This window comes from Grammomys surdaster, unplaced genomic scaffold (genome assembly GCF_004785775.1).
Source record: "Grammomys surdaster isolate TR1022 unplaced genomic scaffold, NIH_TR_1.0 99, whole genome shotgun sequence".
NCBI classification, from domain to species: domain Eukaryota; kingdom Metazoa; phylum Chordata; class Mammalia; order Rodentia; family Muridae; genus Grammomys; species Grammomys surdaster.
Genome location: NW_021604578.1, coordinates 18098648 through 18112254, shown reverse-complemented (window position 1 = coordinate 18112254; position 13607 = coordinate 18098648). Strand labels below are relative to the sequence as shown.

Sequence of the window (13607 nt, the reverse complement as noted above, 5' to 3'; positions counted from 1 at the left end):
TGGTTTGAGAGTGCCTCTAGGTAGTTCTCACCACTTTTATATGCATAGGGAGGGATAGTCCTAGAGAATCTGGTCAGTTTCAGGAACTTTCTGAAGCCTTTGAGTTGTTTACTTTTTGAATTTAACAATTCTTCCTGCAAGATGAATGTTTTGCCTCCTTTCAAACCCCCTGTATCTTAAGGAGCTTCTCTCTGAGATAAAAGGATTTTGTTGAGAGTCTGGCTAATCTAAGGCTTTCTCAGAGGCCCTGATGAAAGGACAAAGGGAATTGGCTTCTGTTTCTTTGCGCCTGAGAGCCCAAGGGCCTGAAAACCAGTCACTTCTGGCCTCCTTTTAGCCCAGGGACCCCAGCTCAAGAGCTCCAGCCCCCAAGGGACCTCAGACTGTGTTCCCCCACCCCGGGAGTGAGTCCAGAGGAGGCTTCTCACAGACGGACATCCGCCCTGCACCAGAGTGGAGTGAACATCGTCAACATCCTGCGCCTCTGCCTCTCTGAGCCGCAGCCCTAACCCCTTAGAGGGGCAGACCCAGGACCCACACATCAACACAACAGGACCCATGCCCATGCACGCTACAGCCCAACACCCACTAGTCTGGATTAGTTTTAATGTTTGAGGAAAGTGCTATACCAGACCTAGTTTACCTCTGTTCCTCTGATAAACACTATGACCCAAAGCCTGGCATGGAGTGGAGAGGTTTTATTTCAGTTTACAGGTTACAGTCCATTGTCAATGGAAGCAAGTGCAGGAAGTCAAGGCAGGAAACTGGAGGGAGAAATTGAAGCAAAGAGCATGGAAGAGTGCTGCTTACAGGCTTGCTCTCCATGGCTTGCTTGGCCTGCTTTGTTACACAACCCAAGACAACCTGCCCAGGGGCAGGATTACTGGGTCCTCCCATATCAATCATTAACCTCAGAATTACCCCCAGAGACTTGTCTAAGAGGCTAATCCGATGGAGACACTCATTTCCCTCTTCCAGATAACTCTACCTTGTGTCAACCTGACCAAAACAAAACAAAAAAAAACCCACCTTATTCTTCATCAATTGTGAAAGTTAACTTTTCTGGGTATATAACTCTTGGTTCAGAGTTACTTACTTTCAGAACTTCAAATATATCAGTTCATGCTTTTCCTGGTACAGATGAATGGTCTACTTAGATATTCCTGCTTTGTTAATATGAGTTGATGTATTTCTCATACCATGCTAATAGTGTTTCTTTACTTTGCATTTCTGACATCTGAAGTATGGTGAATTTCTTCACTAGCCATATTGACTCAGTATTCTGAATGCCTGTTGTTTGAAAGTCTACTTCATTCTCTCGGTTTCAGACATTTCTAGTATAATTTCATTAAACATTATCTATTCCTTTTGACTTTATCTCTGCTCATTCTACACCATGCCACCCTAAATGCATCTCAGACTTCATAGAAATAGCATTCATACTTAATTTTCTCCTTATATATGTTTGTATAGCTGTCTCCTCTTTGTACTCTCATCCCTTATGTTTGTTCTTCTGCATGGTCTTGTCTGTCGGCAATACTTCCCAATGTGGTTTTTATTTAATTGACCAGTTCCTTCACTTTCAGTATTTCTATTTGGTTTTTAATGTTTCAATTCCCTTCCCGAGTTTTTCCTTTATATACTGGACTTTCTCCTCCAACTTATTAAATTTTCATTCTCTGGAGACTCTCTTGTGTAAATTTTGGATAGATGTACTTAACTCATCCATCTTCTTGAGACTTCTTTATGGCCATTAATTCTTATAAAAAGTAAGACTGAATTCTTTCTCACTGACTTTGGCTTCCATCATAAGGGAGTTGCGAGGTTTGGAATGAGTGTTGTGATGGGGTGTTTTGCCATTTAATTTCTTTTTGTGTTTTGTGTATGTGTTTTGTCTATTGGATTTATCTTATAGTTTTCAGGTCTCTTCCAACTCTCTGGTTGTCTTTTTTCTGTGAGTCTTCATGAATCTCAGCTATGGAGACTGGTGAAGCTTGGTGTTGACTCCAGAGCAGGTTTACTGAGGTGACCTAGACGTGACAGAGTAACAACAGGACCACTACACACTGATCACCAGAGTGACCCCACGGAGTAAAAACCCCAGTAGAATGCTAAACTCTGTGAATCTGCTAGGGGCTGAAGTCAAAATGCCAGTTTCACATTGAATTCTGACTGGGAAGAAGAGTCTTATGAGACTTCAGTCTTATAGTGGTCTCTAAGAGCTTTTGAGCCAAAGCCTGTGCACAACAGTCAGTGCTTGGACCTCTAGAGCCAAAAGCCCTTTCCCATGGTGAACTCTAGAGCTGCTATTGACAAAGTTCTCACTTGAAGATAAACTAAGGGACTGCTAAAACAAAAACCCTTGTTGTACTGACAGCTGGGACCCCTGGAGTTGAAGGTACTTTTCCAAGATAAACTCTGGGACAATTGCAGACAAAACTTGAGTCCTGAGGTGAACTCTCAGATGGCTCAGATCAAAGGCCAGGTCCCAAGGTGATCTTTGGGACCACTGGAGCCACAGACCAGGGACTGAGTTAAACTCTGGGATCGCTAAAGTCAAAAATTAAGTCCTTAAATGGAGCCAAGGCCCTAGTTCCATCCTGAACTGTATGATCCCTACAGCCAGAGACCCTGTCCCCCCTCAAGTTTTAAAGTAATGTTTTTTGACACCACTTTCTTAAGCAAGATGTGTACACATGAAAAAGAACATTTTCAAATGCACATTGTCCTAGTTTGTTTTCTGTTCCTGTGATAAAACCTAACCATAATCAGCTCAGGAGAGGAAGAGCTCTTTTGGCTCACAGCTAACAGACCATCACTGAGGGGCACCAGAGCAAGAACTCAAAGCAGGTGCCTAGAGGCAAGAACATGTGAGGTTCAATATTCACATTCTTCTTTTTTCTTTCTTTTTTCCAAGAGTAAAAATTCTGGGATATCAATGGAGCCCAGCTCACTGGTCATATCCTGAAATCTGGCTTGTTTTGTCAGTGAGCATATGGGAAGGCCAAGTTCACGTTCCCGTAGCCATCTCCGTCTTCATCTAATAAGGAGAAAACTTCTTTAATTCAGCAGTTGGTGCACTAAAGGGAAGCAGAGAAGAGGTAAGAGCTCCTGCATCAGTGAAGGGTACCTCCACTGCTGCAGCTAACACACCTACACAGCTATCCATTTACCGGTAATGTGCCACAACGAGGACTGCCAGACCATTTACTCACTTTAAAATTAGTTCACCTTTTTATAATTGAGTTACAATAATTTCCTATATTTTAAATATATCAGTACTTTGTCAGATATTTACATTTTTAGTGTGACTTCATTTTAACATTGTGTGTGTGTGCATGTGAGTGTGTGTGTGTGTGTACACCTGAGTTCATGTCCTAGAACCTACATAAAACACTAGGTGTGATGCATTCAACCAAAACCCTAGTTTGGGGAAGGCGCGGGGGGCCAGGGGGATTCCTAGGATCACTGTTCAGCCAGTCTAATTTTATTAATGATTTCCAAGGCAATAAAAGGCCCTGTTTCAAAGAATACCTTCCCAAGAATTATTGAGGGATGACACCCAAGGTTGTCCTCTGGCCTACACAGATACATATCCACACTCACATGATACACACACCCACACTATACATGCACGCACATGAAGAAAAATTCCCAGGTTTTGAGATCAAGCTAATGTTAACTGTATAATCCTAGCTACTCAGAACAAGACAAGATGACTTGTATCCAGGAGTTTGAGAGCAATCTGGGCAATATATGGAGGCCCTAACTCATAAATCAGATAAATCAGTTTGTAAAATGTATAGCAACAGAGGAACTACATTCTCAGAATAGGGCAGGAGGTTGTGGAAAGAAATAGCCTGGAGCCGACCCATAGTTTTCCTCATTTTAAACATTTTATTCTAATTTTTGAGCAAATGCCTATGAATAAAATTCAAAGAGATACAAGCAGGTGTGAAGCAAAAATGACAGCCTCCCTCCTATCATGCTCAGCTTCTTGGAAACAGTCTTCTTTAGATGTGACCAATACCTTCAAGAACTGACCACTGCAGTCACCTGGACCAGCCTCAGCACAGCTTCTGCCGGCCCTTGCCACTAACAGTTGGCACACTGCTAGCACTGTCACATCAGCTCCTTTCCCAGCCCCCCACTGTCTGCTTCTCACTATGCACATCCCTGATGCTTCAGCTCTTGATGGACAATCTAAGGCCTGTGGGGTCCAGTAATAAATGACAAATCAAGGACTGCTTCTAGAACCCTGCTGTGAGGTGTGACTCAAGCAGCAGTTCACACAGGCAAACAGAGTCCATAGTCCATCTTGTAATAGCCTCTTCCCAGAAAAGAGTTAAACAAATGAGTCTTCTGTCCTTGTACATCTGAACCCACAAGAACTGTTAAAGCACTAAGATTACTCACAGAAGGCTAACTTGCCCCGTGCCCCTTTGTTTTCTCATATAGGTCTAGGAACTCAAACTTCCTGTCTTTCTCCTAAACTCTGTAACTTACTGAAGGTCCAGAGATTCCACTAAGCTATCTCCCAAACGGCTGGGATGCCCTTCTTTCTCCACATTCAGGACGCTGCTTCATGGTATGAATTTTCTAACCATTACAGAGATGGACCTGAACATGGGTATAATAAGGAGGAAGTTGTGTCATAATCTTGCAAAAATGATTACTGTTCTTTCCTGTGACTAGCCGAAGCCCTGCTGATTTTTTGTTTCAACAAATGTTTTGTCTCTGAAAAAAAAAACAAAAATAAAACACTGATTCGTTGAAATTTTCATACAATGCAATTTGGGCATATTCACCACATACTCTTCCCAGATCCATCCTTACCTCCTTAACCCTCAACTTTGTGACCATCCTGTGTCTTTAAAGGGAAAGGCATGATGAGGTCAAACAACTTACACAACTAAATAGGATTACAACAGAACCTGAGGACTAGTAAAAAGAGGAGATGCTTTTTTGTTTGTTTTCTTTTTCAAGACAGTCTCCCTATATAGCCCTGGCTGTGCTGGAATTATATAGATCAGGCCTGCCTCTGCTCCCAAGTGCTAGGATTAAAGGCATGTGACACTACACTGTCTTAGAAAATGATTATTTCTTTGGGAGATGAATATGTAAATTCTGACATTTTAGAATTGTATCTCTCATTTCTTGTTTTGCTTTGCTTTTTGACACAAGGTCTTACTTTAAGCCAAGATGACCTTGAACTTGAGGTAACTCTCTCCTCTCAGCTTCCCAAGTGCTGTGACTGCAGGAGTTCACCATCTTACCTACATCATCTTTTATTTATCTTTTCCCTACGGCACATGTGTGGACGCCAGGGGACAACTTGCAGCAATCACTTCCCCTCCTGCCGTGCGAGCCCCAGAAACTGAACTCAGGTCACTGGGCCTAGTAGCAATTGCCCCTGAGCCATTTCATCAGCCTTCATTTTATTCTGGATGTTAGTAATTTGGTCTTCTTTTTGCTGATCAATCTACTTCAAGATTTATAAATTCAGTTGATCTTATATTTGGACTTAATGATTTCTACTAGTTCCCAGTATTTCTTTTGATTATATTATTTTTACTCACTCAAATATATAGTATATACTACATTTTGAATGTTACTATGATTAAAGTAAAAAAAGAAATTTTTGTTTGTTTGTTTTTTTGTTTTTTGAGACAGGGTTTCTCTGTGTAGCCCTGGCTGTCCTGGAACTCACTCTGTAGACCAGGCTGGCCTCGAACTCAGAAATCGGCCTGCCTCTGCCTCCCAAGTGCTGGGATTAAAGGTGTGCACCACCACCACCTGGCCCCCAAAAAATAAATCTTAAACGGACCTGAAGCCGGGCTACAGACTACAGGACTACACAGAGAGACCCTGTCTCAAAAAAACGAAAATAAATAAATAAATAAATGAATGAATAAAAAACGGACCTGAAAGAAGAAACGAAGAGCCAAGAAAGTAGTAAATATATTACACCTTAATAAACCGTAACTGATTAAAGCATATTAATGTGTTGTAAAACAGAAAAAAATGAAATATATAGCAGTTATATTTGAGGAAGAAGACAAATGAATTAAGGTTATTTTGATCCTTTTATTGTCTGAGGGTGGAGCAGGTGACATTAACTTTAGGTTGTACTTTACGATAATCAGAAGGCAAACTCCTGATGCCTTCCCAGACTCCCTTGAATCCCTTCTTTTCAGAGTTGATGCTTACCTTCGACTCCAGCACAGCTGCCCTTGCTCAGCTTCCTTGGCTGGCAGGAGTCCAAACTAAAGTCATCAAGCCTACCAGTCCTGAGTTGTCACTGCACCTTTCAGAGCTGTATACAATGCCACACTATTAAAATGAGATGGGAGAGGGCTTGCCTCACAAGTATACAGCCTTGGGTTTCATTCCCAGCATCACATAAAACCAGGTATGGTGGCTCACACCAGCTAGATGGCTCAGCAGGTAAAGCAGCAACTTGCGGCCAAACCTGACAACCTGAGTTCCATCCCTGGACCTACACAGTGGAGGCTGAGAACTGTTAGCTGTAAGTTGTTTTCCAACCTCCAACATGCAAGGAAGGCAAGAATGCACCACCTCTACACATGACACACAGACAGGCAGACAGACAGATGACAGACAGACAACTACTTTTTCTCTCCCATCTATGGGCTGCTCAAATGCTTTGTGGCCCTCTTTATAACTGCACACTCTGAGGAGGCACACATGCTTGGAGGTGCCTGCATCTACTCAAAGCTTGTCATGAAGCCTGATCACTGTGGTAACACACTGTACCACTCAGTATTGCCCTAGCATTTTCCCTGCTCTTCCTCACCATTGATCCCCAGATTGGTACCTCTCAAATGAAGTAACAATGCTTGATCTTTGGCCTTGTTATTTTCTAGGGAACTCAGGTTTAGAAATTCCACTAAAAAAATAAAAACAACATACAAGTTTCTAACTGTCAAGAAAATTTTAGAAAGTTTAAAAATACAATTCAAAAAATGCAATGGTTTAAACCAATACCACAATGATATATATTTTGACACACACCCCCCAAAAGTATCAGTGGTTACACATACACTTGAATATAAGGGTATTCAAGTATATTTGTCATACTACATATTAATTTACATACTAAGTGTAAATGGAAAAAGTGCTTTAATTAAAAAATAAAAATTGTCAGACTGAATAACAAGAATATGCAGGGCTTAGGGCTAACTCAGGATAGAGTGCTTGTCTAGCATGCAGGAGGCCATGTTTAAACTACAGCACTATAGAAAAGAAAGTGAAAATGGGCACATTTGACATGAGTAAGGCTCTGGTCCCTAATACTTGACCCCCTTCCCCAAGAAAGTACACCAAATTAATATATTATGAAGTTACAAGAAGGAAATAGTCCAGGCAGTGGTAGCGCACACCTTTAATCCCAGCACTTGGGAGGCAGGGGCAGGCATCTGTAACAGAAATTGGTTCCACACAAAGAACCACTGTTCAGCAAAAGAAACAATCAGTACAGCAAAATGACAATCCACAGAATGGGAGAAACTTCTATCAGCTACACTTCATACAAGGGGAAAATTTCTGGAATTTACAAAGAATTACAGAAAATACCAAGGAAATAAAAATTGCCAGTCAACAAACTTGCAAATAAACTGAAAGGACAGTTTAAAATACAAAAACAAAGAAAAAAGTGGCCATTGTAACAGTGCTGACCAAGACCTCAGCACTCACTCCAGGAAAGCAGTGCCATTCGGGTCATAGACAGCAGCCATCTGCCAAAACTAAAGCAAAGGCCTCATCTGTCCAAGTCCACATTGTCCTGGGAAAGTCTCAAAATACACTATTTAGTTTCTTCAGTTCTGCTTCTGGTTCTTGCTAACTGAAGTATCTCAATCTACAACGTGGTTTTTGTGCGTAAAAGATCATCCTGGCCAGGTGGTGGTGGTGCACGCCTTTAATCCCAGCACTTGGGAGGCAGAGGCAGGCCGATTTCTGAGTTCGAGGCCAGCCTGGTCTACAGAGTGAGTTCCAGGAGAGCCAGGGCTACACAGAGAAACCCTGTCTCGAAAAACCAAAAAAAAAAAAAAAAAGATCATCCTGAAAGAGGCTCAGTGCTACACTGGCATGCTGAGCACACCTCTGCACCGGCCGGGTAATAAAACCTGTAAACCCATGTCTGTGCAATCCTCTCTGGAGACTATCCCACAACAGCCATAGAAAGTCTTCAATATCCCTAGCCATCAGGCAAATGCCATCTAACCTTAAGAGGGTTACCATCAATAAATCTAACAAATGCTCAAAATGATATAGACAGAAAGAAACCCTTAGTCACTGTTGGTAAGGGTGCAAATTAATAGACCCACTGTAAAAAATGAGTTTGGATAGTCCTCAAAAAGTTAAAAGTAGAAGTCTGACAGGGTGGTGCACGCCTTTAATCCCAGCCCTCAGGAGACAGAGGCAGGCAGATCTCGTGAGTTCAAGGCCAGCCTGGTCTACAGAGCTGAACAAGTTCCAAAGAGCCAGAGAAAGCCTGTCTTAAAAAAAAAATTAAAAATAGAACTACCGTATGACTCCATTACTTTACTCCTCACATATACCCACAGCCCTTACCAGAGAGACATTTCCTGTATTTATTATTTATTGCTTTATTCACTAGAACAAAGAATTGGAATCAATCTCACTGTCCATCAACATATAAATGGATAATGAAAATGTGATATACATATAAAAATGGACTACTACTTAGCTCCAAAGAAAAATGTGAGCCGGGCAGTGGTGGCGCACGCCTTTAATACCAGCACTTGGGAGGCAGAGGCAGGCGGATTTCTGAGTTTGAGGCCAGCCTGGTCTACAGAGTGAGTTCCAGGACAGTCAGGGCTATTAAAGAGAAACCCTGTCTCGAAAAACCAAAAAAAAAAAGAAAGAAAGAAAGAAAGAAAGAAAGAAAGAAAGAAAGAAAGAAAGAAGGAAAGAAAGAAGGAAAAATGTGATTATGTCAGGCAGTGGTGGTACACACCTTTAATCCCAGCACTTGGGAGACAGAATCAGGCAGATTTCTAAGTTTGAGGCCAGCCTGGTCTATGTGAGTTCCAGGACAGCCAATCCCCGCCCCCCCTCCACCCAAACACACACAAAAAAACAAAACCAAAGTGCTTCCAACATTTGCAGAAAAATGGATGGACTAAGAATGTATAATATTAAGTGAGGCCACATGACCTCTAGAAAAAGGTGCATGCTCTTCATATACAGAATATAGCCAATAATGTATGTATACTTATAAACAAATGTATATGTGGGGTCAGTATAACATACAGGAAAGGGAGAAGAAAGCCTAAGTCTTAGAGGATGCGGAAGGACTACAAGCAGGAAAAAAAAAAAAAGAGCACATTTTGGAGCTGGACAGATAGCTCAGTGATCAAGGGCATTTGCTGCTCTTGCCCAGGACCTGAGTTCAGTCCCCAGCACGGACAACTGTGTTTAAACTCCACTCCCAGAAAATCTGATGCCCTCGTCTGACCCCTGTGGGTACTTACACTTAGGGTGGACATAAACATGCAGACACACAGGTATGTAAATAAAATTCTAAAATGAAATAATTGAGATTATGACATCAGTTTAATCATTGTAAGTAATTTATATATATACTAATGAGTTAGAATAAAAATGACTCAAAATAATAGAAAACAAAATTAAATTTTAATGCATATCAGAGATAGAATCCAAATTAAAATACTATATTCACAGTTAAGTTTCTTAAATCAGATCTTCTTTCAAAGTGTTTTCATGTTTTAATTGGAGAATCAGTTTATTCAAAGAATCATTTTATTTACAGTTACAAGTTTTATTTTGTTTTTAAACCCACTCAATATGTGTGTTCTTCACGTTGGAATCAAATACCTGAAGGAGTTGGGGTCTTATGAATACAGCCAGGACAACAGTGGAGAGAGTCATGAACAAAGACATCGCAGTCCACACAGAAAACATTTTGGCACACTGTGCAAACATAGACCTGCAATGGAAAGGAGAAAGGCAAGTAAACAAAAGTAGTTCCCAAAAGATAAGAACAGCACAGCCAAAAGACAATTCACTTGCCTTGCTCTCTATATTCTTCAATGTCTCCCTATCCTACACACCATATCAACCCAATGTATTAAATCTAACACAATTTCCTCAAACCTCACAGTTTTTTCCCTCTTAAGTCAGCCCTTAGGAGTAAGGAGTAGCTCTCAGAGAATGACCTTTCAATTGCAATATACAGCAAACAGAGCTGAGAGAGTAAGCACACACCTATAATTTTAGCACTTGGGAACTGGAGGCAGGAGGATCATAAATTCAAAGTCATCCTAGGCCACATATCAAGTTCCAGACCAGCTCGGGCTACAAGACTGGGGGGGTGGGGGTGGGGGGTGGCAGAGAGTGGTGAAAAAAAAAACCCAAATACACCAAATACAACAGTATGTCAAATGACACACATAAGACATGTAAGAATTAAAAAATACATTATTAAACCAGTAAAATATATATATATATGGGTCCTTATGCTTTGGGCTAATATTCTAGAGCAATAACATACAGATTAAAAAGTGACTACATTTTAAAAGTGTAAAAATGTACTCTTTACAGCTGACAAATGGAGCCTGCTGGTAACATGAAAGCTAGCACTCACCAAACTACCTGAAAGCTTCCTCCCTAAAGACTGGCGCTGATGGTACCAGAAGGATCCAGTCATGCTTCCAAGAAGGGAAGCACCCAACAGGCCTACCCACCTATACCACCACAACAATGACTAGCACAGCAGGACACCCTAAAGGTGTAATAGTGGCACACATACTTCAGTTGTAATCAACAGCTCTCTAATTGGACTTAAGGTCCAGTGAAGGGGAAGGAATTCAAAACACTAGAAACCTAGCCAACTAGTTTACTAAAGCTTGTGAAGTCCTGGATCTTGGAGGAGAAACTATCTCCACCACTTTAGTAAACCAGAAAAACCACTAACTTCATTCTAAATATTGGTCCTTCTACTCACAGAAAAATGTAATCCTCACCTTATCAAGGAAACTTCTCTTTGCAAAAGATGGAGACCATTACAGAAAACCACAACCAATCAAAATGCAGAGTTGTGAATCCCAGTCCCAACTGACACTTCTACAATACAACTCCTGCACCTGAGGCTCAGGGATCATTGCAAAAGAGGGGAAAGAAAGATTGTAAAAGCCAGAAAAACAGGGAGCGTGTTGTGAGACTGTGTCTCCTAGAAATGTTAGAGACACCCATCAAGTCTGATTTTGTGACTGCCTAAACGTGAACAAGGACATCAAACATCCTAACATGGATATGGGGAAGCCCATGGGGCCTCAGAGATCCACAAGCAACCACGGGACACTGACAGTGGGAGAAACAGTCTTGCCAATATCAATGGTTAGATTTGAAAACAGACTCATAGCATTGCACAGGCACATAGCATTGCGCAGACAGAGCAGTTTTTGCTTGTGTATTTAGGGAGGAAAAGAGGGAGAGAGAGATGGAAGGAAGGAAGGGAGGGAGGGAGGGAGGGAGGGAGGGAGGGAGGGAGGGCGGGCTGGCTGAAGAGAGCTCAAAGGATGAGGTACTTTACCATGCAAACATGAAGTTTTACGCCCAGAACTCATAAAAGTTGAAGGAGAAAACTAACTTCCAAACCCTGTCCTCTGACATCCATGGGCTTGTACTCTGACATACATACACATCATACTCTCAAATACACTAATAATAATAAATTTTAGTACTGCCAAATGATTTTCTAAAGTGGTTTTGGTGAGGCTGAGCCTATTAATGACAAAAAATATGTAAAGCTTTTTTTTTCAGCACAGCAACCCATACCCAGGGCTTCATGAATGCTAGGTAGGTGAGATACCACACCAGTGCCAAGGCATATAAAATTTAATAAAAAGAAAAAAATTTCTCTATTTATCATTTGTTTGTTTGTTTTGAGAGCTAGGACTACATTGTCCAGACTGGTCCTGATCTTAAGATCCTCCTACCTCAGTCTCCTGCACACCTGCTACTATACCTACCTTAATAAAACTACTTTATCTGTGAGAACAAGCAGGGCAAGGTAGCTCTAGCCTGTGATCCCAGCACTGAACCCATGCTCAGCTCTCAACTCTTAAGATGAGAGTTCACTATGCTGCCCAGGATGGCCTTGAATTCCTAGGTTCATGTGTTTTCTTTGTCAATCATCCCAGTAGTTGAGATCATAGACGCAAGCCTCTACACCTGGCTCAGTCTTCAAAAAAAGTTTATTTTATTATTGATACAACTTTTCATTTATGAAACCAAAATGCTAATTTCAAAACAAGTTATAATAGACTCTAAAGTATAATACTATATTTTTAATATTTCTAAACTAAATGCAATTTAACTTGAAAAACTGAAAAGTATTGAAAATCTCTCTGTAGTAAAATAAGAATGAGAATGACCAAACTCTTGTTTAATTATCTTGTTGCCATTTTACCTCTATCTACTTACTGTCTCTACACCTCTATCTACTTACTGTCTCTACACCTCTATCTACTTACTGTCTTTATAGGGAACAAGTCTTTAACTACCGACTTATAACTTCTCATGGTGTCACTGTGTCAATATTGCTTGTATACTAATATTGAAAAACCCAATAAACTTACATGCTGGTCTTTCAATTCTCCCTGACATCCATAACAAAACCTGAAAAAGAAAGTTGAGAATCATTTTTCTAGTTTTCACTCATTAAAATAATTCAGCAAAATCTTAGTACCTAGAATTGTTTAATGAATAATTGTATTTACAAGTGACTTTTTGGGAGTTTTAGGAACTAATTAGGTTTTTTCATCTTTCAATACATGAGTTCCAGTACTCTTGCTATTGCCCAGTCTGCTGTCCTTTACAGTACACACAATAACCCTGTTTATAACTCCTAAGAACAAGAAAATTACACATTATGTCCCAGGTCATCATATAGCCCAAAATCTAGTTCCTATTTTCATTATATACATTCTTTCTAAACTAGAACTCTAAGAGAATTTGATGCCTACAGAAAACTATCTGAAAACTACTTTTCAGTTATCCCAAATATGGAACATATCCTAGATGAGAACACTGAGGAAGTTGTTACATATAAGGGACAACTATGGCTTTGTTTTTCAGGACTTGTTTAAAGAACCAGAGTTCCTGGAACTGGGGTGGGTATATTCCCTAGTAGTAGAACACAGGCTCGGCATGTATAAAGCCCTAAAATCAGTAACATCATCCCTGTCCATGGGTTCTTAGAACTTATTACAACAGCAATCTTAGCCGGGTGGTGGTGGCTCACACTTTTACTCCTGACAGAGGCAGGCAGACCACTGAGTTTAAGGACAGTTTGATCTACATAGTAAGTTCTAGGACAGCCAGGGCTACACAGAAAAACAACAACAACAAAAAAAACAAAACAAAAAATCCCCAGCAATCTTTTATTTTATTCTCTTCATTTTATTTCTACCTCCCTTGAAGTACCTTTAACATTTTTTATAGAGGGTAAAACAGATGGCTGAGCAGTCACAAGCACATGCTGCTATCCCCAGTACTCACATCAGAGAGGGCCCCATGCCTCTAGCCTCTACCAGCAC

At 40.8% G+C, this 13607-nt stretch overlaps 1 protein-coding gene across 4 annotated transcripts in view; it reads right to left on the bottom strand.

Annotated features, from left to right (window-relative positions):
- Positions 1-9659: 9659 nt before the first annotated feature.
- Gtf2h2c (GTF2H2 family member C) overlaps positions 9660-13607 on the bottom strand; it is a 23751-nt gene continuing 19803 nt past the window's right edge. For 3 of the 4 annotated variants that reach the window (XM_028783479.1, XM_028783488.1, XM_028783495.1), the window contains 2 exons: positions 12648-12687; positions 9660-9994 (listed from right to left, as the gene is read on the bottom strand). In XM_028783479.1, coding sequence (XP_028639312.1) covers positions 9875-9994; positions 12648-12687 — 160 coding nt within the window. In that variant the 3' untranslated portion in view covers positions 9660-9874. The remainder of the gene's footprint in view (positions 9995-12647; positions 12688-13607) is intronic. The other variant, XR_003713390.1, reaches the window with a different exon arrangement.